We start from the raw sequence: 24,228 nt of genomic DNA on the forward strand, positions 1-24,228 counted from the left end.
GGCCCCTTTGGTCTCTGAGCTATCATGTCTCTTGTGTGAACCCAAGTGACGAAATCTGAGAATTTCACTATAAAACTCAAGCTCTTGGAGATCAGAACGTAAGGTTTTTAAAAATTAAAGGAATGTAAAGACACCCTAAGACAACTAAGCTTTCTCCAGAAACAGATGAACATACCCTTAACTGATCAAGCTTCTCTCGGATCTGAATGAACCCCAAGTGTAACTTGCCACCAAAGTGGTCTGCCAGGCGACGGTCATTGTCATGGAGACCAAGGTAGGCTGAACAGACCTCACAGACACGGAGCTTTTGCTGCTGAAAACTGGAAGCAGGCATAGAATTTCTATATTCTTCCTGGAGAAGAAAAATAGAAAGATAAAAGGCATACAGTCACCATGAATCCAATCTCCAAAATGTCAACATTTGATGACAGAGGTAATTTTTAAACAAATATTTAAAAAAACACAAACAAAACTCCAAATATTCATGACCAATTCAATTTTCACTATTTAAGAAATGCACTAACAGGCTGGGCTCCGAGGCTCACACCTGTAATCCCAGCACTCTGGGAGGCCAAGGCAGATGGATCACTTGAGGCCAGGAGTTCAAAATGAGCTGGGCCAACATAACAAAATCCTGTCACTACTAAAAATGTAAAAATTAGTCAGGCGCGGTGGCAGGCACCTGTAATCTCAGCTACCGGAAAGGCTGAGGCACAAGAATTGCTTAAGCCCAGGAGACAGAGGCTACAGTGAGCTGAGATTATACCACTACACTCCAACCAGGATGACAGACGAAAACGCTGTCACACACACAAAAAAACTGGCCAGGCTACAATGGCTCATGCCTGTAATCCCAGCATTTTGGGAGGCTAAGGTGGGTGGATCACGAGGTCAGGAGTTCGAGACCAGCCTGGCCAACACGGTGAAACCCCGTCTCTACTAAAAATGCAAAAATTAGCCAGGCGTGGTGTTGCAAGCCTGTCATCCCAGCTACTCCAGAGGCTGAGGCAGGAGAATCACTTGAATCCAGGAGGCAGAGTTTGCAGTGAGCAGAGACCACACCGTGGCATTCCAGCCTGGGTGAGAAAGCAAGACTCTGTCAAAAAAATTACAAAAACTAGGTGGGCATGGTGGCGCGCGCCTGCAGTACCAGCTACTCAGGAGGCGAGGTAGAGGAATTGCTATAACCCGGGAAGTAGAGACTGCAGTGAGCCAAGATCATGCCACTGCACTCCAGCCTGGGTGACAGAGCAAGACTGAGTCTCAAAAAAAGAAAAAAGCATTCCAGGCTGGGTGCAGTGACTCATGCCTATCATCTCAGTACTTTGGGAGACTGAGCCCAGGAGTTTGAGACCTGCATGGGCAGCACAGCAAGCCCCAGTCTCTAAAAATAAAAAATTAATTAGCTGAATGTGGTGGCAAATGCCTGTAGTCCCATCTACTCAAGAGGCTGATTTGGAAGAACTGCCTGAGCCCAGGAGATCGAGGGGGCAGTGAGCTGTGACTGCATCACTGCACTTCACCCTAGACAACCCTGGGTGACAGCAAGACCCTGTCTCAAATATTAAAAAATAAAAGGTGGGGAGTGGATAAGAAAAAAACAAGAACTTGAATTTCCATTACAGTATACTACATCATTAACTGAAAAAAAAAAAAAAAAACCCGTAAGCAAAAACAATATTCTGTCCCCTTCTATAGTTTTTAACCTTGAATGCCACCCTCGTAACATCTTTCAAAATAAATGCTAATTATGTTGAGTAAAAAAGTCAATCTGGAACTGGAGCAGTGGTTTACGCCTGTAGTCCCAGAACTCTGGGAGGCTGAGGCAGGTGGATCAGGTCAAAAGATCGAGACCATCCTGGCCAACATGGTGAAACTCCGGCTCTACTAAAGAGATGAAAATTAGCTGGGCGTGGTGGCAAGCACCTGCAGTCTCAGCTATTGGGAAGGCTGAGGCAGAACTGCTTGATCCCGGGAGGCAGAGGTTACAGTGAGCTGACATCGCGCCACGGCACTCCAACCTGGCCAGAGAGCGAGACTCCGTCTCAAAAAATAAAAAACAACTCCTTGAAGACAACACAGAAGATCTAGATCTAGATCTAGATGAGCTTATGTAGTAATCCCTTTTTTTTTTTTTTTTTTTAACGAAACAGGTATTCTGGATCAGAAAGTAATGCCTTCTTACATAAACCATCAGAAGCATAATCCATGAAAGAAATAATTGACAAAATGGACTTCATGAAAATTAAACAGTTCTGGCCGGGTGCAGTGGCTCACAGCTGTAATCCCAGCCCTCTGGGAGGCTGAGGTGGGTGGATCACTTGAGGACAGGAGTTCCAGAGTGGCCTGGCCAAAATGGTGAAACCCCATCTCTACCAAAAATACAAAATATTACCCAGGTGTGGTGGTGCACACCTGTAATTCCAGCTACTTGGGAGGCTGAGGCACAAGAATTGCTTGAAACCAGGAGGCAGAGGTTGTGGTGAGCCAAGATTGAGCCACTGCACTCTAGCTTGGGCAACAGAGCGAAACTGTCTCAAAAATTAAATAATAAATAAAACAATATGCCACTACACACCTATCAGAATAGCAAAAACCACCATTAACTGCTGAAGATGACATGGAGAAACAGGAACAGAACTCTCTACCAAAAATACAAGTCAGCCAGGCACGGTGGCATGTGCCTGTAATTCCAGCTACCCAAGAGGCTGAGATAGGAGAATCATCTGAACCTGGGAGGCAGACTTCTCAGTGAGCCAAGGTCACACCGCTGCACTCCAGCCCGGGCGACAGGGTGAGACTCCATCTCAATCAAAATCAATCAATCAATAAAATAAAGAAAGAAAGCAAGCTTAGCTGGGTGTGGTGGCGGGAGCCTGTAATACCAGCTACCAGGGAAGCTGAAGCAGGAGGACTGCTTGATCCTAGGAGGTGAAGGTTGCAGTTGAGTTGAGATCATGCCACTGCACCTCTGCCTAGGTACAGAGCAAGCCTCCATCTCAAAATAAAAGCAAGTCTCATACGTTTTTCAAAAGTTTATATATTTGTGTTGGGCAACATTCAAAACCGTCCTGGGCTGCATGTGGCCCATGGCCCTCAGGCTGGACAAGGTTACGGATTAATACTTATTTGTATATTTCATGTACTACATACTGTATTCTTACAATAAAGTGAGCTAAAGAAAATGCTATCCAAAAAATTATAAGGAAAATGAAATACATCTGTAATACTGTGCTGTACGAATCAACTGTTTATATTGCTCATTTTTAACAGAAACTGTCTGTCTGAAATGGTGGCAACTGCAACTACAGACCTCAATCTAATGTGCCTATCAAGCAATTCCACTCTTTCTTGTGCTATTGTGACCCTTCTTGCCTTCTAGGGAGCATTTTCAGCATTACTAGTGGCACTCGTCATACGGCTCCTACGGCATCACCCAAAGTTTACGGTATTGCAGCACTAAACACGACACCACCTGTTAATAAACTGTGGTAAGCAACATACTGGAGGTGAACTGCTCCTTCCAAGATGATTAGTGTTACACGGTGTTTCAAGTGGATGCTTGCAACACCTAAGCTCCACACAAGAGCAACAAGAGGTGGCATTAATTACTGCAGTAGTATACAGTGTACATTAGTTCTTCTTATGCAGGATTGATTTAATGCTGCACCTCTGCAGAATGTCTGTTCACATCTCTCAATGGCAAATGGTATCATGTACGGTCTGTAAGTGTTTGCACCTAAGTTTTTCTTTTTTAGAGACAGGGTCTTGCTATGTTGCCCAGGCTGGACTTCAAAACTCTTAGAATTAAAGGATCCTATCATCTCAGCCTCCCAAGCAGCTGAGACTAAAGCCAAGAGCCACCATACCTGGCCATATGCGTAAGTTTTGATGTTACCTTTTCATAATACATTTGTACATATTTCATGGTACAAATAAAAAAATCTAGTATCCACATATATTTTATGTATTCCTGACATATCTAACATTTTCTACAGACTTTGGGTGATAATGATGTGTCAATGCAGACCCACTGATTGTGGGGGATGCTCGTAATGGAGGAGGCTGTCTGAGGAGGGGGTACATGGAGAATCTCTGTACTTTCTTCTCAATTTTGCTATGAAGCTAAAACTGCTTGAAAAAACAAAGTTCATAATTTCTTTCTAAATGCAAGCAAGTATGGCTTAAATTAATTCAAACAGTCAACTCTTCCAAATTACTAAGATTTCTCTTTCCCTAAGACATTTCTCTCACCAACCTCAGCTTCTTTTTTCTTTGCACGAACTTTTTCCACTTCCATAAGAATCTTCTGGGATTCATCCACATTACCTTCAGCCCCCAGCTGTTCAGCTTTAGCAAGGAGTTTTCCTATTTCTTCATTTAACTCATGTACTTTTTCTGCCTGTGAGGAGAAAAAAATCAGGTAAGCAGACATCTAAAAATGAAAGTGAATGCAAAGGAAACAAGGGTTTCTCCTGCTCCATTTCCACTCTGTTCTACTGAAAATAAATGGACCATCTAAAGATCCACACTTAAGGCCGGGCGTGGTGGCTCATGCCTATAATCCCAGCACTTTGGGAGGCCGAGGCGGGCCGATCACCTGAGGTCAGGAGTTCAAGAGCAGCCTGGCCAACAAGGTGGAACCCCATCTCTACTAAAAATACGAAAATCAGCCAAGCATGGTGGTACGCGCCTGTAGCAGAAGAATCACTTGAACCTGGGAGGCGGAGGTGGCAGTGAGCTGAGGTCGAGCTACTGCACTCCAGCCTGGGCGACAGAGCGAGACTTTGTCTTTAAAAAAAAAAAAAGGGCCAGGCGTGGTGGCTCACGCCTGTAATCCAAGCATTTTGGAGGCCAAGGTGGGCGGATCACCTGAGGTCCGGAGTTCAAGACCAGCCTGACCAACATGGTGAAACCCCGTCTTTAAAAAAAAGATCCACACTTAAGAATTAAGGCATCATTATTGCCAGCATTGAGAGTATAACCGTAAATTAATCCCATGTGCTGTGTTCCAATGAAACCAATAACACCTTTGTCACTTCCAACATAAGTCTCAAGGATCAATGAGGACGTCTCTTTTTATGACTTTTTTCTTCTCAGTATGGATAACAAAGTGTCTAGGTTTAAATGCACAAATATATGCTATAAGCAAAATACCTAATTACTGAGATTTATCTTCTGAAACAAAATAGCACCTTTGGTCACAATAGCAATTGCATAAATCCTAAGAAATGCTTTTACAAAATTGAAAAGAAGAAACAAGGAGAGACTCCGTTCCACTGAAGAGAAAAAGCAAGTGTGATGTAGCTGGCACTCTAGTTACATACAAACCTACCCCATTCTTCATTCTGTCATACGGATGTGCCACAGTCTGACCATTTCCTTAGTAATTCTTTCCAGTTTTATGTGGCAATGTTAAAGTTTAAAATAACATGTAAAGGCTGGGTACGCTGGCTCACACCTGTAATCCAAGAAGTTTGGGAGGACAAGGCCGGCAGATCGCTTAAGCCCAAGAGCTCGACACCAGCCCAGGCAACAGGGACTCCATCTCTTTTTTTTTTTTTAAAAAGACAGTAATTTTTTTTTCATTGGAGGCAGAGTCTCACTCTGTCATCCAGACTGGAGTACGGTAGCTTGATCATAGCTCACCAAAGCCTCAACCTCCCCAGGCTCAAGTGATCTTCCCCCCGAGCCTCCTGAAGAACTGGGGTACACATGTGCACCACCAAGGGTAGCTAATATTTGTATTTTTTGTAGATGGGGTTTCGTCATGTTGCCCAGGCTGGTCTAGAACTCCTGCGCTTAAGTAATCTGCCCACCTGGGTCTCCCAAACTGCTAGGGTTATAGTGTGAGCCACCAAACTCAGCAAATCTTACATTCAAGTTTTAAAAACATTAATAATAAAACCAGGTACAGAGGAGGAAAATGGACAGAAGAAAAAGACAGAGGCAGCAGCTCCTGCGGGATGAGAATGACACATGAATGCCTGATTACAGCGCTCTGTCCTTAACTGGAAAAAGGCAGAGAATACTGAGTTACTGTCCACCCAATCAGTGCTGAGGGTGAGTTAACAGCTACTGACAACCCAGTATTTGCAAGAACATAATGGGTAGCAAAGTCACCGTCACCCAAGCGTACCTTTGCAGAAACTTCTGCACTGATCTCCTCCTGTGTTTCTGCCAGTCGTTTCTTGGCAAGCTCGGTTCTCCGATCACATTCCGCGATAAAGGACTCCAAGTGATCCATTGCCTAGCACGGGAAAAGCAGATGCTGTCATCAACTATGTGTAAAGCAAAAGTCCTGGAGCCCATTTGCTTGATAGGAAATACACTCCTGGTTTCGTTTCTTTAAAGCCTGTAGATTAAACGGGAAGATCGTAAACTACACTACTGCTAACACATTCACAATCGCATTAAATCAAGGGGGTCTGGTAAACAGAAAGAATGATTGGAAGCATGGTCTTCTCATCTGATTTAAAATTTCCAAAATCTGTAAAAGGACCTCGACCCTCAATAACATTACAAAGAAATTTTGAGGAAAATTAAAACACTTTGCAGCAATTCAGAGCATTGTCAGAGGGACAGAAAGGCTGAGCCTAGACTAGTGGTGAAGGCCCTCTTCCGGGGAGTCGTGAGAGATGCGTATGATGTACTCACTGGTCTTTGTGAGCCACGTAAATATTATTCCCTCATGTTCTAAGGGTAGGGTCCCCCCTTTCACCTCAAAAACAAAACAGAACAAACATTACTGAGATCTATGAATACATTTCGTTACTGCCTACTGTCTAAAGTAGTAGGAAAACCTGGTTGCTATTTACCCAAAGAGATAAAGGAAAAGAAACTCAGACGTGGAAGTGCTAACCCTGAAAAGGGTTGGTGTAAAACAGTAAGAGAACTATCATATGCTAAAGTTAATTCACCATAACTAGGCAAAGGCCAACATAATTTCAGATAAAAATACAGACAGGGCCAAGCGCAGTGGCTCACACCTGTAATACCAGCACTTTTGAAGGCTGAGGTGGGCGGATCACTTGAGGTCAGAAGTTCGAGACCAGCCTGGTCAACGTGGTAAAACTCTGTCTCTTAATAAAAATGCAAAAATTAACCAGGCGTGGTGGTGGGTGCCTGTAATCCCAGCTACTCAGGAGGCTGAGGCAGAAGAACCACTTGACCCTAGGAGGCAGAGGTTGCAGTGAGCCAAGACTGTGTCACTGTACACCAGCTTGGGCAACAGAGCAAGACTTTGCATCCAAAAAAAAAAAAAAAAAAATACCCCAGTCCTACTAAAAATACAAAAATTAGCCAGGCATGGTGCTGTACACCTATAGTCACAGCTACTCAGGAGACCGAGGCAGAAGAATCCCTTGAACTCAGGAGGGAGAGGTTGCAGTGAGCCGAGATGGCGCCACTATATTCCAGCCTGGGTAACAGAGTGACAATGAGTCTCAAAAAAAAAAAAAAAAAATACAGACAGGCCCTCACTTTTCCAACTGTCAGCCACTGACCAGGTAAGAAACACTTAACATTATACTATAAGTCAACTTTCTAATGTCAGCATCAGATTAAATGCAAGTTTGTTCTGCAATGAGGACAGGTTTAGACAGCACAACCTTTTACCAAAAACAAAATTTTAGGTAGAGATGAGAAGGCAGATGACAGGAGAACACTAAGGGGTGATAATCTGTATCACCACTCCCAAAATGAACAGGTGAGTAGGTCATCTGTAATAAACTGCTCCACAAAGATCTGGAATGGATCAAAAAGACACTGGAGGAGGTTATAATCTTGCCTAGAAATCTTAAATATTTTTTTCAAAAACATGCATATTTGGGAGTAGGTCAAGACAGGGAAGAAGCTCCAAGTCTCCTGGTGCCCAGTCTCCTAGGAAGCTGGAGAAAGGACAAGCAGCATCATTCATGAAGGCTGACTCCTAGATATCACTCCATAATTTTGGAATTCAAAAACTGCCTCTTGGCCAGGCACAATAGCTCATGCCTGTAATCCCAGAACTTTGGGAGGCTGAGGCAGAAGAATCACTTGAACTTGGTTTCGTTTCTTGAAAGCCTGTAGATTGAATGGGAAGATCTTAAATGGGAGGCGGAGGTTGCAGTGAGCTGAGATCATGCTACCGCATTCCAGGCTGGGCAAAAAGAGCGTGACTCCGTCTCAAAAAAATAACAAACTGCCTCTTGTTGGTTACCCAGATATTCTCTAGTAAACATTTCAGAAAGCAAATGATCTGGCATTTGACTGCTTATATGCACCTGTACATTGGACTTGCTGGAAAGATGAAAGAGATGGCTGGAGCTCATCAGGATCCGAGGACTAAGGAGCTAATAAGGGTCACTGTGCCTTCTCTTCTGCGCCTACCTCAGACAGCAGCCCCTAACAGACCAGTCTGAGACGCCCCAGGTTCACCCAAACAGTGGCTCTCTACTGTCTGCCCAAGCAGAGTGATCACCCACTCACCTGAGAAAGACTCAGGAATTCACTCATGAGGCGTCAAACAGGAAATAGGCAGCTGACAACTCCGCCAATACCTTAACCAATCAAAGCCATTCCCTGCACCTTAGGCAGAATCCAAACCGGCTATGGACTCAAGTGTCTGATAACCTAAAACTAAATGGTAGGCCAGGCTCAGCTCTTTGGGAGGCCAACACGGATGGATCACCTGAGGTCACCAGCCTGGCCAATGGGGTGAATGAAACCCATCTCTACTAAAAAGGTAAAAAAAAAAGGCTGGGCATGGCGGCTCACACGTGTAATTCCAGCATTTGGGAGGTCAAGGTGGGCGGATCACAAGGTCAGGATTTTGAGACTAGCCTGGCCAAGATGGTGAAACCCTGTCTCCACTAAAAATACAAAAATTAGCCTGGCATGGTGGCAGGCGCCTGTAATCCCAGCTACTGCAGAGGCTGAGGCAGAAGAATCACTTGAACCTGGGAGGTGGAGGTTGCAGGGAGCCAACACCATGCCACTGCAGTCCAGCCTGGGTGACAGAGCAAGACTCTGTCTCAAAAAAAAAAAGGGGTGGGCATGGTGGCTCACGCCTGTAATCCCAGAACTTTGGGAGGCTGAGGCAGGCAGATGATGAGGTCAGGAGTTCGAGACTAGCCTGGCCAAAATAGTGAAACCCCATCTCTACTAAAAACAGAAAAAATTAGTTGGGTGTGGTGGCAGGCGCCTGTAATCCCAGTTACTTGGGAGGCTGAGGCAGGAGAATAGCTTGAACCCAGGAGGCGGAGAATGCAGTGAGGCCATTGTACTCCAGCCCACGGAACAGTGTGAGACTCTGTCTCAAAAAAACAAAAAGAAAGAAAGTCAACCCAACCTGTATATCTTTCAGAGTGGTGCTATGAAATATAAATCCTAAAAGCACCTAAGCATGACAGCACCAGCACAAAGGCCTCAGTGTCTTAATAGTATGGCAAAATTGGGCACTATGAGCAACTGTCATCTCTGCCGAGGATGTTGTCCCTCCACACGTGGACTGTCTGGTACCATTCCCAGCTCTCCCGGCCCAGCAGCAAGGACACAGGCCAGAGATCACTGAGCCCAATAAGCCCATGCCATCAGTCAGAACTGTCAAAGCAAACAGGTGCCCTTGCGCTGCGCTGTGTGCGTGCACCACACACCTCAAAACAGCCGCAGAGGAACTTGCTAGATCTCTATTGTGCAGATGAAACTGAAGTACAGCTGCCCAACTACTCAGTGAGCAATGGAGTCAGGATGCAAGGACCCTTGTGGTTGGCTCCAAAGATCCTGTACTTCATCCTCACAAATCTGAGGCAGCCATTGTCAGCCCAATTTAGAGAGACTAGAAGACGGTGAAATAACTTGCCCAGGGTCACACAGGGACTCTAACCCAAGACACTTGACCTAGAAAAATCTATTACACTGGACATCTGTAAGACAGAAAAACTACATAGAATCGGAACTGGTCTCATGTGGTATTCTAAAAACAGCTTTGAAATGAGCCCATCTGTGTTGTTCTGAAAATGTGTACAACATCACATAGCCAGACAGCATGGGGGAAAGGGTTAGTTACACTTTTGCTGAAGTACAAAAACACATTCATTATATTTTCAACATGTGAACACTAAAGAAATATACCTTTTTGAATTTTTTTTTCCCTTTTTATTCCAGAGAGGATCTTTCTCTGTCACCCAGGATAGAATGCAGTGGCACAATCAGGGCTCACTTTAGCCTCTCACGCTCAAGCCATCCTTCCATCTCAGCCTCCCAAGTAGGTAGAACTATAGGAACACGTCACTAGGCCCAGCTAAAATTTCTGATTCTGTAGAGACTTGCCCAGGCTGATCTCGAACTCCTGGGTTCAAGCAGTCTTCCTGTCTCCACCTCCGAAAGTACTGGGATTATGGGTGTGAGCAAACACCTGGCCATCTGTAACTTTTTCAGAGCTTAATCTGATTACTATTGCTGTTTGATAAACTTGGTTTATAGATTACCTTATAACAAATACAGCACACATCCTTTCCTAGGCAACTTCCAGATAAAAGAAATAAAGGCCTGGCTCTGTTGTGGTCAGGCTGAGGCTGAATCAGGCTGGAAGGAGCCAATGATGGGGATATGGAGGCATCTTCTCCCAGGTGAAACAACTGAGTTCTGGGTAGATGCCTGGTAGAAATGTTCCAGGAGTCTGATCCACCAAGCTCACTGTGATGGTCTAGGCAGAAAATCAAGGCCCACAAATGTATTTTTTTTTTTCTGAAGGGGAGGGAGGTGAGGGGGAGACACAGTCTCACTTTGTCACCCAGGCTAGAGTGTAGTGGCACCATCTGAGCTCACTGCAACCTCCACCTCCTGGGTTCAGCAGTGCCCATGCCTCAGCCACCCAAGTAGCTGGTATTACAGCCATGTGCCACCACACCCAGCTACTTTTTGTGTTTTTAGCAGAGAAGGGGTTTTGCCATATTGGCCAGGCTGGTCTCAAACTCCAGGCTTCAAGTGATCCACCCACCGTGGCCTCCCAAGGTGCTGGGATTACAAGAGACACTGCCCCCAGCCTATAAATGTCTTTTTTTTTTTAAAACCTCTGATTGGCAGAACCAAAACTTTGGTAATTCATTGTTAGCACAGACATTAAAGAAAAATGGGCCGGGCCCGGTGGCTCAAGCCTGTAATCCCAGCACTTTGGGAGGCCGAGGCGGGTGGATCACGAGGTCAAGAGATCGAGACCATCCTGGTCAACATGGTGAAACCCCGTCTCTACTAAAAATACAAAAATTAGCTGGGCATGGTGGTGCACGCCTGTAATCCTGGCTACTTGGGAGGCTGAGGCAGAACTGCCTGAACCGGTGTGGATCACAAGGTCAGAAGACTGAGACCATCCTGGCCAACATAGTAAAACCCCGTCTCTACTAAAAATACAAAAATTAGCTGGGCACAGTAGCACGTATCTGTAGTCCCAGCTACTCCAGAGGCTGAGACAGAAGAATCACTTGAACCCAGGAGGTGGAGCCTGCAGTGAGCCAAGATCACACCACTGCACTCCAGCCTGGTGACAGACACTCCATCTCCAAAAAAAAAAAAAATGATGTATTCTTGATGGGGGCAGAAGTGAACACTAATTTTAAAGAATAAAAAAATACCATATATCACAATGGTCTATGGCCCAGAAAAAAAATCACAGTACATAAACAAATATGCAGGTTGTTCCTTTAGGAATGCAGTGGGCCTCTGGGGGGCGGGGGGGGGTGAAATATATATATATATATATATATATATATATATATATATATATATATATGCAGGTTGTCTGTGATATCAAAATTTCATGGGGAGGGTGAAATGGGACAATTAGAAGAAAAAGTTTAAAAAGGCTCCTCTGGGAGCAACAATGAAAAAAGCTGAAACTGCTACCCTAATGGATTTACTGGCCAGGCACAGTGGCTCAGACCTGAAATCCCAATACTTTTGAGAGTCTGAGGTGGCAGGACCACTTGAGGCCAGGGAGTTTGATAGCAGCCTGGGCAACACAATAAGACCCTGGTCACTACAAAAAGACAAAAACAAAAAAAATAGCTGGGTGTGGTGGCCCACACCTGTACCCCCAATTATTCAGGAGCCTGAGGCAGAGGTATCACTGAGCCCAAGAGGTCAACGCTACAATCACGCCTATTCCCTCCAGCCTGTGTGACAGAACAAGACACTGTCTCAAAAATTAAATAAACAAACAATTAGCCACAAATGGTCATGTGCATCTGTAGTTGTAGATATTCAGGAGGCTGAGGAAGGAGGATCGCCTGAGCCCAAGAATTAAATTACTGCCTGCTATAATCTTTGAGTAACAGAGTGAAACCCTATCTCAAAAAAAAAAAAAGGATTTACTAATGCAGATAAAACATCACCACTACCAAATACTAAGAAATGTAAATAAGAGGCCGGGGGCTGGTGGCTCACGCCTATAATCCCAGCACTTTGGGAGACCAAGGCGGGTGGATCATAAGGTCAAGAGATCAAGACCATCTTGGTCAACAAGGTGAAACCCCTGTCTCTACTAAAAATATAAAAGTTGGCCGGGCGCGGTGGCTCAAGCCTGTAATCCCAGCACTTTGGGAGGCCGAGGCGGGTGGATCATGAGGTCAAGAGATCGAGACCATCCTGGTCAACATGGTGAAACCCCGTCTCTACTAAAGATACAAAAAAAATTAGCTGGGCATGGTGGCGCGTGCCTGTAATCCCAGCTACTCAGGAGGCTGAGGCAGGAGAATTGCCTGAACCCAGGAGGCGGAGGTTGCGGTGAGCCGAGATCGCGCCATTGCACTCCAGCCTGGGAAACAAGAGCGAAACTCCGTCTCAAAAAAAAAAAAAAAAAAAAAAAAAATACAAAAGTTAGCTGGGCATGATGGTGGGTGCCTGTAATCCCAGCTACTCATGAGGCCGAGGCAGGAGAATTGCTTGAACCCAGGAGGCGGAGGTTGCGCTCCAGCCTGGGTAACAAGAGCAAAACTCCGTCTTAAAAAAAAAAAAAAAAAAAAAGAAATGCAAATTAAAATCATAATGAAATGCCATTTTACAACCACTAAACTGTAAAACTTAAATAGTCTGATAAAACAAAGCATTGGTTAAAGTGTACACACTGCTATGGGGTGAAAATTTACACAGAGACTTTATCGAATATAAACAAGACGACAACACTACAAAATTGTTTTGCAAGGATGAATGTGCGTCTCCCCCATAAACCAGCAATTCCTCTCCTAGGAATCTACCCAAGATAAATCTTTATACACGTGACAAAGATATTCAAAAATATTCATATTGCCTGCAATAACAAAACCAGACTCGATCTAAACGTCTATGAATAAAGAAAGGATCTTTTGAGACTTATTCAAGCAGCAATGAAAACAAACCACATGTAACAACCTGGGTAAACAGAAACATAATACTGAATGAAAAATACCTCATTTTAAACACTCTAACACTATGAAACCACTTTTTTTTTTTTTTTGAGACTGAGTTTCACTCTCGTTACCCAGGCTGGAGTGCAATGGCACGATCTCGGCTCATTGCTACCTCCGCCTCCTGGGTTCAGGCAATTCTCCTGCCTCAGCCTCCCGAGTAGCTGCCATTACAGGCGCGCACCACCACGCCCAGCTAATTTTTTTTGTATTTTTAGTAGAGATGGGGTTTCACCATGTTGACCAGGATGGTCTCGATCTCTTCACCTCGTGATCCACCCGCCTCGGCCTCTCAAAGTGCTGGGATTACAGGCTTGAGCCACCGCGCCCGGCCCGAAACCACTTTTATAAAGCCCAAAACTAAGCAAGAACAAACACTGTTCAAGGACTCAGAAAAATGTAACAAATATTTAAAAGCAACAAAGTGAGATGACGCATACTAACATTTGTGACAGTGGTATGTAGCGGTGCGGGCTGCTCTAGCTCTCAGCTTGAGTGGCAGGATAACAGGCATCAACTTGATTATTTTGCTGCACAACTTACGTATGTTACATTATTCTTGTTAGTTCAATATTGGGTTCTCCGCAGTACGAATAAATCAACACTAAATAAAACTTACATCCAATTCAAAAAACAGGTCTCTTTCTTTACTTGCAATCTCATAATCTGCTCGGAGGGCCAAGTCGTGGATTTTGGTACATTCTCCTAAATCCATGCGCTGTAGAAAGGAAACGAAAAATACATGAGTGCCTACCTACAGTAAAAAGCACATAACAGGACTTGGTTTTGCAACTATCACCAAAATAAATGATCATTTTTTGGAATACTGAAACTATAACAAGAAAATTAAGAAAGGGGATATGGCTGAGAAGCCTCCCTTCGCTTTTACCGTCGTTACCACGTGATTCTTGAAACTGATGCATTAACAGTGTAGTAAGGTTTCTATTTCTTTTAGACCCAAAGATAACTGGACTGTAATCAAGACAACTAAATTAACTGGCTTTTGCCAGCTTTTTTTTTCTTTTGAAACGGAGTCTCACTCTGTCACCTAAGTTGGAGTTCAGTGCCGGGATCTCAGCTCACTGCAACCTCTGTCCCCCAGGTTCAACCAATTCTCCTGCCTCATACTCACAAGTAGCTGGGAGGATTACAAGCTCCAGGCACCATGCCCAGCTAATTTTTTTTTTTTTTTAAGTACAGATGGGGTTTCATAACATTGGCCAGGCCGGTCTTGAACTTCTGACCTCAAGTAATCCACCTACCTTAGCCTCCCAAAGTGCTGGCATTGCAGGCATGAGCCGCCACACCAGGCCAGTTTCATTTTTGCATCAGTCCAAGGATTCAGTAAATGTAGCATGTAGGATGGTGAGGATAGGAAAGAGCCACGGCTGGGCACAATGGCTCACACCTGTAATCCCAGCACTTTGGGAGACCAGCCTGGCCAACATGATAAAATCAAGTCTCCACTAAAAATGTAGGAATTAGCCAAGTGTGGTGGTGGGCACCTGTAATCCCAGCTACTCAGGAAGCTGAGGCACGAGAATCACTTGAACCTTCGAGGTGGAGGTTGCAGTGAGTCGAGATCGCACCACTGTACTCCAGCCTGCCTGGAAATAAGAGCCAGACTCTGCCTCAAAAAAAAAAAGGAAAGGGGCAGAAAACAGTCTCACTGCAACAAGTCTGTAGGCATTCTGTCTTGCAATCTTGACTAGTCGAGATGCTTGACGCCTAAGATGCAGAGACAGAGGAAAAGGAAAGAGCAGACAGAAGTTAGGTTTTGGCAATTATATCAGAAACTAACACCTGGCTTTGTGGAGCCGCTTGTCTATCAAAGGGAATAAAGTAGAACAGCCTGGTTCATAGCCAAGCGAATCTTCTACACATTCTCCTGACCTGGGAAATAACCCTGAACATAAAAGTGGGGACAGATACTTGTCCCACTCAGTTCCCTTGTTTGACAAACAAAATGTTCCTTTACTAAAACAAAATGACCTATGTTGTAAGATTAGCGTGATGTACTATTATGTGTACCACATGCAGCACGATTGGACAACAACGTATGATTTTAATCTAAATCCTAAGTATAGGACTGTACGCAGACACCTTCTGCTTCCGGCCAAATCTACATAGCAATAGGGAAGTTTGTGGGCTGAGGATCATGGTGACAAGTTATAAAGAGCATGTTAACAAAACTCAACATCCCAATTAGGAGACACCCCCAATAGGAAAAATTAACATGTCTACATAACCAGGAAGAAAAAAAAAAATGATGTTGGGACCAGCTGCGGTAGCACATGTCTGCAATCTGAACACTTAGGGAGGGCAAGGTGGGGAGATCACTTGAACCCAGGAGTTCGATGTCAGCCTGGGCAACATAGTGAGACCGCCTCTATAAAAAAATTAAAAATTTGGCCGAGCAACCAAGAGCAGTGGTTCACACCTGTAATCCCAGCACTTTGGGAGACCGAGATAGGCATATGACTTAAGGTCAGGAGTTCAAGATCAGCCTGGCCAACATGGCGAAACCTCGTCTCTACTAAAATACTAAAAATAGCCGGGCATGATGGCAAGTGCCTATAATCCCAGCCACTCAGAAGGCTGAGAAAGGAGAATCACTTGAACCCAGCCGACAGTGGTTGCTGTGAGCTGAGATCACGTCACTGCACTCCAGCCTGGGTAGCTGAGTGAGACTCCGTCTCAAAAAAAAAAAAAAAGAAAATTTGGCCGAGCGCAGTGGCTCACGCTCATCATCCCAGCACTTTGGGAGGCCAAGAAGGGCAGATCAGGAGGTCAGGAGTTCAAGACCATGCTGTCCAACATGGAGAAACCCCGTTTCTACTAAAATACAAAATTAGCCTGGCACGCTGGCATATGCCTATAATCCCAGCTACTGGGGAGGCTGAGGCAGGAGCCACAGGGGAGGCAGAGGTTGTGATGAACCAAGATCATGACACTGTACTCCACTCTAAACAAAAAGAATAAAACTGTCTCCCAAAAAAGGGGGGGGGGGTAGGGGGGCAGGCATGGTGGCTCATTCCTGTAATCCCAGCACTTTGGGAGGCCAAGGGAGGCAAATCACAAGGTCAGGGATTTGAGAGCAGCCTGGCCAACATGGTTAAATCCTGTTGCTAGTAAAAATACAAAAATTAGCTGGGCGTGGTGGCAGGCACCTGTAATCCCACCCACTTGGGAGGCTGAGGCAGGAAAATCGGTTGAACCCAGGAAGCAGAGGTTGCAGTGAGCTGAGATCATGCCACTGCACTCCAGTCTGGGCAACAGCATGAGACTGTCGCAAAAAAATAAAATAAAAACAACGACAAAGAATTTGGGGAAGAAAATGTACCTTCCTAGATCAAAAGTCTTCCACACACTCTACTTGAGGTCAAAAATCAAACCCATGCAGAATCTTCAAAGAACTACAGGCTGACCTAAAACATATTTTTTGCTACAACCAAATTAGAGTACTTGTCCTAGGCCAGGCACAGTGGCTCACACCTGTAATTCCAGCACTCAGGGAGGCCAACGCAGGAGGATCACAAGTCAAGATTTTGAGACCAGTCTGACCAATATAGTGAAACGCTGTCTCTATTAAAATACAAAAGTGAGGCCAGGCACGGTGGCTCATGCCTGTAATCCCAGCACTTTGCAAGGCCGAGGCGGGTGGATCACGAGGTCAAGAGATCGAGACCATCCTGGTCAACATGGTGAAACCCTGTCTGTACTAAAAATACAAAAACTTAGCTGGGCATGGTGGCGTGTACCTGTAGTCCCAGCTACTCGGGAGGCTGAGGCAGGAGAATTGCCCGATCCCAGGAGGTGGAGGTTGCGGTGAGCCGAGATCACGCCATTATACTCCAGCCTGGGTAACAAGAGCGAAACTCGGTCTCAAAAAAAAAACAAAAGTGGTGGTGTACACCTGTAGTCCTATGTGCTCGGGAGGCTGAGGCAGAATTGCTTGAACCCAGGAGGTGGAGGTTGCAGACCAAGATTGCGCCACTGCATTCTAGCCTGGGCAACAGAGCGAGACTCCATCTCAAAACAAAACAAAACAACAATAACAACAAAAAAGAATACTTGCTACTTGCCCTATTTAGCTGTGAATATCTCACTATAAACGACTTTACAAAGAAAATCTAGTAACTTTGCAGACAGAATTTTACAAGAGTGAGATTTGTTCTATAATATAAATTCCTACCAAATGAACAGAATCTTTCATTTTAAGGGCATCAGGGATTTCTGCCGGTTAAAGAGTGGAGGACTGAGCCAGGAGAATGGTTCATGCCTGTGGTCCCAGCTCCTCAAGAAGCTGAGGTCGGAGGATCACTAGCCCAGGAGTTCGAGGCTGCAGTGAGCTGCGACTGCACCATTACACTTCAGCCTGAGCAATACAGAGTGAGACTCCATTACATGTATGCATGCATGCATACACATATACGAGTAGAGGATTACCTGCTGTAACTCAGCCGCTTATAGAAAAACAAACTTACGGTAAAACAATATTCAACTTAAAAACCTTCAGTGCCTACACAGCACTTATGACAGAGTCTTCTATGAGGTCCTCCAAAATGCACCTACCGTCCCAGCCAGGATGTCATGGGGGCAGCAGTCCAGCAGGTGACTCTTGCAGACACGGTCATCTGTAAACTTGACCCTCTGTCTGGTTTCATCTCCTGAAATTCATTTGTGGTTTTAAATAAGACAATATTATCCATTAACCACAAAAAGAACCAATATAACAATTCACCTGGATGATTTGCAGACTATCATTTCTGTGTTCTCCCCATCAAATACAATGAAAAGCTGCTTTAAAGATATTTACAACTGCAGTGGAATGCACTTTTTTTTTAGGCTAATTATATCATGAAGAATCGCACTTAATGAGATCTGACTCCATCATTGTACCAAAGTCAAGGAGTCAGACATAAAGGGCTGAGCACCAAAAGGCCACTGGCTCCACATATACATGTGGCAATGATATTCCACAACCCAAGCTAATCAGAGGTCCATGAACCACCAAGGGTGCATTTTAGAGCTGGTAATTTCCACCAACAAAAGCTACTTATTAATCTTTTTGTTACGAACAAATGCAGAGGCAGTGTTTTGCCCAAAATTGAATGAAGAAGAAAGCTTTCAAACACTATGGAAGGCTCTTAAATAATCTAAATCTATTCTTCCTATGTCCCTTTTGTCCCCACCCTTAAAAAAGAGAGTTGCTACCTGGGAGTCACTTTTAACAAGACAATACCAAAAAAAGAAAAAAGGAACTAGGTTAGTCAATACACACTGTGAGCTCCAACACATACTGTACCCATCTGCATTCTTCAAGACCTCAGCTGCAGAATTTTATGCCCGCTGTTGAAAAGTGTTAAAGGAAAAGTTTTCTTGCCCACACCTGCAGTAAGGAAGTCGGGGAATGATACATGAAAGTAAAGGCAAACTGGTATGTGACAAATCTTAAAAGCCAGTCTGTGTGTACAACACAGAGCTGTGCAACACTAGAGGAATATCTTTCAGGATTTGCAAGCATCCAGGATTAATGTAGTGTCTTTTTATTGAAAATGTTTTCTTTCTAAACTACACTTTTAAAGTTACTCGTGAAAAAAAGCAAACACTTTTTTGTTATAACAGCTTAGAAATTGGTTGTGACTCACGGCTCGATGAACATGAGGCTTTCTGCAACTCCCTTGCAGATTGATGTAGGCAGGCAAAGATACACTGAACCTTTATAAATAAAATAGAGGGGCCACAATTGTTCAGTTTGTATGAAATAAAAATATGGGAAGCAATTCAAAAGCAACTCAATATACAAAGAAAGCTAAAAAGCACTTAGTCACCTATGAAATAAAGTGCAAATAATCTGCACAGCCCTGAGAATGTGCCAGTGTGAACTTACAACTTCATTACTTCAGTAGAAAAGAAGGACAACCATCACGATGTTGAGCTCCTCCCTGCACAGCACAACCTACCTAACGGCTGCCAAGAGCTGGCTACACAGAGGCTCTCCTGTGTGCTGGGGGGAAGGGGGAGCTGGAAAAGCGCTCGGCAGGACCCGCGTTAGAAAAGCTCCGTTCACGGCTCCCCTTGCAAGGGTACAGAACCACAACGGGCCGGGGTGTCGAGCCCCGTCCGGCTCCCTCGGGTGTGGCTTCTTCCCAAGGAGCCTCGGAGGAGTTCTGCCACCCGACTGCCAGCGACCTGGAGCCCACGCTGATTCCAGCCCTCCGCCGACTCCACGGTTCGCGGAGGGGCACAAGAGCCGCGGCACCCGCCGGGGAAGCAGTCGCCGGACTGGAAATAGGAAGGAGGCTGAAGCCCCATCCATGACGCAGACTCCGAGAGAGGAGGCCGACCCGGACCCACAACCGGCTCAGAAATAACCCGGCTGCGGCCGCCTTAAGAGGCGAACCGGCTTAGACAAAGGCCCGGCGCCTGCGGTCGGCGCGCGGGGGAGGAGGAGCGGTGCCCGGCGCAGGCGCAGACGATCGCGGCCCCCGCCTCAGGCCGCCCGGCGGCCTCGCCTCACTCCCACCCCAGCCCATCGCCTGGTCGGCCGCTCTGACTCACCGTCCCGAGCCGTGCCCATGAGCTGGTCCAGCAGGGCCCGCATCTGCGCCTGGGCGGACATGGCAGCGGGCAGGGGCGACGGGGGCGGCCGTAACGGCGTGTCTCAGGGCGGCAGCGGCAGCAGCAGCAGCAGCAGCAGCAGCGGCAACGGCGGCGACGAAAGATGGTCGCGTCGGCCTCGAGCCCACTCGGCTCTTTCCCGCCGCGGGGGACGCCGGGAGGAAGTGCGTCGGCTCCGGCGCACGGCCAGCTGGGAAATGTAGTTTCCGGGGTGGGTGCTTGGGGAGGTTGAGGCTTTGAGGAGTCTGCTCAAGTTGTCCAACGACGGAACCAAAATCCCAAACCTGATTTTGGCTCTAGAGCCCCAGGATCTCAAACGATTCTCTGCGGAGGCAAAACTGCATCAAATGAAATGTAGTCAATCAAAAACAAGATAAATCCGTGCTGTTTCCAAGCTAGCCATGAAACCACGAGCACATTTAGCTCCCCGATACTTGGGGGTTTTTTGTTTTGTTTTTTTTTTGAGACGGAGTTTCGCTCTTGTTACCCAGGCTGGAGTGCAATGGCACGATCTCGGCTCACCGCAACCTCCGCCTCCTGGGTTCAGGCAATTCTCCGGCCTCAGCCTCCTGAGTAGCTGGGATTACAGGCACGCGCCACCATGCCCAGCTAATTTTTGTATTTTTAGTAGAGACGGGGTTTCACCATGTTGACCAGGATGGTCTCGATCTCTTGACCTCGTGATCCGCCCACCTCGGCCTCCCAAAGTGCTGGGATTACAGGCGTGAGCTGGGATTAGTTGGTTTTTTAAATCTGTGAAATGAGGATTCTAAGAGTGCCCCTCATATGTTTTTTGTGAAAGTTAAATAAAGCATGGAATTTTATTATTAATTTTTTAATTTTATTTTTTTTAGCAAGGGTTTTGCTCTGTCGCCCAGGCTGTAGTGCAGTAACGTGACCACCATTCACTGCAGCCTCGACCTCCCCGGCTCCTTATCCTCCCGCTTTATCCCCACAAAGTGTCGGGATTATAGGTGTGAGCCACTGTGCCCGGCCATCAATCATGGCATTAATATTAGGTTCTATGATTACAACCTCGAGGTCGTTCCTCTGTGAGCTCCTGGCCTACCATCCCGGGGGCTAAGAAAAGGCATATGCAAGCAATTACTTTATGTGGTAATAGGATTATAGCATGCACTTATATGTGCATTATCTGGCATGTACTTCTATTATATTAAACCTTTATTACAAGCCGGGCTTCGTGGCTCATGCCTGTAATCCCAGCACTTTGGGAGGCTGAGGCAGGCGGACCACCTGTCAGGTGTTCGAGAGCAACCTGGTAGTCCCAGTTACTGGGGAGGCTGAGGCAGGAGAATCACTTGAACCCGGGAGGTGGAGATTGCAGTGAGCCGAGATCACACCATTGCATTCCAGTATGGGCCAGAAGAACGAAACTCCCTCTAAAAAAAAAAAAAAGACAAATTTTGTTTTCTTTGGTTTTGTTTGAGACAGGGTCTTGCTCTGTCACACAGGTGGGAGTGCCGTGGCACAATCTCAGCTCAGTGCAGCTTCTGCCTCCCCGGTTCAATTGATTCTCCCACCTCAGCCTCCCAAGTAGTTGGGACTATGGGTGCCTGCCACCACGCCTGGCTAATTTTTGTTGGCCAGGCTGCTCTCTAACTGATAGGCTTAAGTGATCCAACCCCTTCGGCCTCCCAAAGTGCTGGGCTAACAGGCTTGAGCCACCGCACCGGGCCTATAAGACAAGTTTCTTTTTTTGATTTTTTTCTTTTTTTTTTTTGAGATGAAGGTTTGCCCTTGTAGCCCATGCTGGAGTGCAACAGCGTGATCTCCACTGTCTGCAACCCCCATCTCCCGGGTTCCAGTGATTCTTGTGCCTCAGCCTCCTAAAGAGCTGGGATTACAAGCATGAGCCACTGTGCCTGGGCAACAAGTTTTAAATAATGTTCTGAGGCAACTGGGCACAGTGGCTCACGCCTGTAATCCCAGCACTTTGGGAGGCCGAGGCAGGCGGATCACGAGGTCAAGAGATCGAGACCAACCTGGCCAATATGGTGAAACCCCATCTCTACTAAAAATATAAAAAAATTAGCTAGACATGATGGCACGTGCCTGTAGTCCCAGCTACTCAGGAGGCTGAGGCAGGAGAATTGCTTGAACCCAGGAGGCGGAGGTTGCAGTGAGCCGAGGTCGTGCCACTGCACTCCAGCCTAGTGCCTGATGACAGAGTGAGACTCTATCTCAAAAAAAAAAAAAAATGTTCTGGCCAGGCATGGTGGCTCAAGCCTGTAATCCCACCACTTTGGGAGGCCGAGGCAGGTGGATCATGAGGTCAAGAGATTGAGACCATCCTGGTCAACATGGTAAAACCCCGTCTCTACTAAAAATACAAAAAATTAGCTGGACATAGTGGCACGTGCCTGTAATCCCAGCTACTCAGGAGCCTGAGGCAGGAGAATTGCCTGAACCCAGGAGGCGGAGGTTGCGGTGAGCCGAGATCGCGCCATTGCACTCCAGCCCAGGTAACAAGAGCGAAACTCCGTCTCAAAAAAAAAAAAATGTTCTGAGGCATGACTTTGCTTCCAAATGGCCATTTGAACAAGGGAATTAATTCATCTGAATTACATACTTACTAAACTGCCCCAGTTATTAGAAATCAGACAACTGCCAGGCACAGTGGTTCATGCTTGGAATCCCAGCACTTTGGGAGGCCAAAGCAGGAGATCACTTGAGCCCAGGAATTTAAGACCAGCCTGGGTAACATAGCAAAACCCCATCTCTACAAAAAAGTAAAAACACTAGCTGAGCATGGTGGCTTACAACTGCAGTCCTAGCTACTCTGGAGACTGAACTGAGAGGATCACTTGTGGCTGGGAGGCAGAGGTTGCAGTAAGCTGAGTTCCTGCCACTGCACTTGAGCCTGGGCGACAGAGGGAAATCCTGTCTTTTTTTTTTTTTTGAGGTAATCTCACTCTGTTGTCCAGGCTGCAGTGCAGTGGCGCGATCTCAGCTCACTGCAACCTCTGCTGCCCGGGGTTCAAGCAATTCTCCTGCCTCAGGCTCCCGAGTAGCTGGGACTACAGGTGCCCACCACCGTGCCCAGCTAATTTCTGTATTTTTAGTAGAAAAGGTTTCACCATGTTGGCCAGGACGGTTTCCATCCCTTGACCTTGTGATCTGCCCACCTCAGCCTCTCAAAGTGCAGGGATTGTAAGCGTGAGCCACCGCCCACAGCCTAATTTTGCGTTTCTACTAGAGATGAGGTTTTTCCATGTTGGGGAGGCTGGTCTCGAACTCCCAACCTCAGGTGATCCGCCCACCTTGGCCTCCCCAAGTGCTGGGATTACAGAAGTGATCCACTGCACCTGGCCTTTTTTTTTTTTTTTTTTTTTTTTTTTTTTTTTTTTTTTTCTGAAACAGAGTCTTGCTCTGTTGCCCAGGCTGGAGTGCAGTGGCATGATCTCAGTTCCGGGTTCAAGCAGTTCTCCGGTGTCAGCCTCCCGAATAACTGGGATTACAGGTACGCACCACCATGCCTAGATAATTTTTGTATTTTTTAGTAGAGACGTGGTTTCACCATGCCGGCCAGTCTGGTCTCAAACTCCTGACCTCACGATCTGCCTGCTTCGGCCTTCCAAAGTGTTGGGATTACAGCCATGAGCTACTGTGCCCAGCCAAAATATTATTTTTAATAAATAGAGATGGGAGTCTCACTATGTTGCCCAGCGTGGTCTCAAATTTCTAAGGTCAAGCAATCTTCCTGCCTTGGCCTCCCAAAGTGCTGGGATTACAGATATGAGCCACCATGCCTGGCCTACAGTCATTTCTTTTTTTTTTTTTTCCTTTGACACAAAGTTTTGCTCTGTTGCCTAGGCTGGAGTATAGTGGTACAATCTAGGCTCACTACAACCTCTGCCTCCTAGGTTCAAGTGATTCTCCTGCCTAAACTTCCTGAGCAGCTAGGATTACAGGTGTACATCACCACGCCCGGCTAATTTTTGTCCTTTCAGTTGAGAAGAGGTTTTGCCACGTTGGCCAGGCTGGCCTCTAACCCCTGAGTTCAAGTCATTCACCTGCGTCGGCCTCCCAAAGTGTTGGGATTACAGACGAGAGCCATTATGCCTGGTCACAGAGTCATTTTTTTTAGAGTTTTTCTCTCCCATAGTGTTTGACTGCTGATGTCTCTGCTCATTTTTTAGGCTTTGTGGGGTTTTTTAATTTT

The 24,228-nt window shown here is 46.0% G+C and overlaps 1 protein-coding gene across 9 annotated transcripts in view; it reads right to left on the reverse strand.

Moving 5' to 3' along the window:
* LUC7L (LUC7 like) overlaps positions 1-20,186 on the reverse strand; it is a 29,243-nt gene extending 9,057 nt beyond the window's left edge. For 2 of the 9 annotated variants that reach the window (XM_078344161.1, XM_078344164.1), the window contains exons 1-8: positions 19,986-20,186; positions 19,073-19,142; positions 17,997-18,091; positions 15,092-15,149; positions 14,041-14,139; positions 6,140-6,250; positions 4,259-4,402; positions 176-352 (exon numbers count right to left, since the gene is read on the reverse strand). In XM_078344161.1, coding sequence (XP_078200287.1) covers positions 176-352; positions 4,259-4,402; positions 6,140-6,250; positions 14,041-14,139; positions 15,092-15,149; positions 17,997-18,088 — 681 coding nt within the window. In that variant the 5' untranslated portion in view covers positions 18,089-18,091; positions 19,073-19,142; positions 19,986-20,186. Of the gene's footprint in view, positions 1-175; positions 353-4,258; positions 4,403-6,139; positions 6,251-14,040; positions 14,140-15,091; positions 15,150-17,996; positions 18,092-19,072; positions 19,143-19,387 lie in introns of all 9 variants that reach the window. The other 7 variants (XM_054242366.2, XM_054242367.2, XM_017978588.4 and 4 more) reach the window with 4 other exon arrangements.
* Between the last annotated feature and the right edge of the window lie 4,042 nt (positions 20,187-24,228).

This window comes from Callithrix jacchus, chromosome 12 (genome assembly GCF_049354715.1).
Source record: "Callithrix jacchus isolate 240 chromosome 12, calJac240_pri, whole genome shotgun sequence".
In the NCBI taxonomy this organism is placed as follows: Eukaryota; Metazoa; Chordata; class Mammalia; order Primates; family Cebidae; genus Callithrix; species Callithrix jacchus.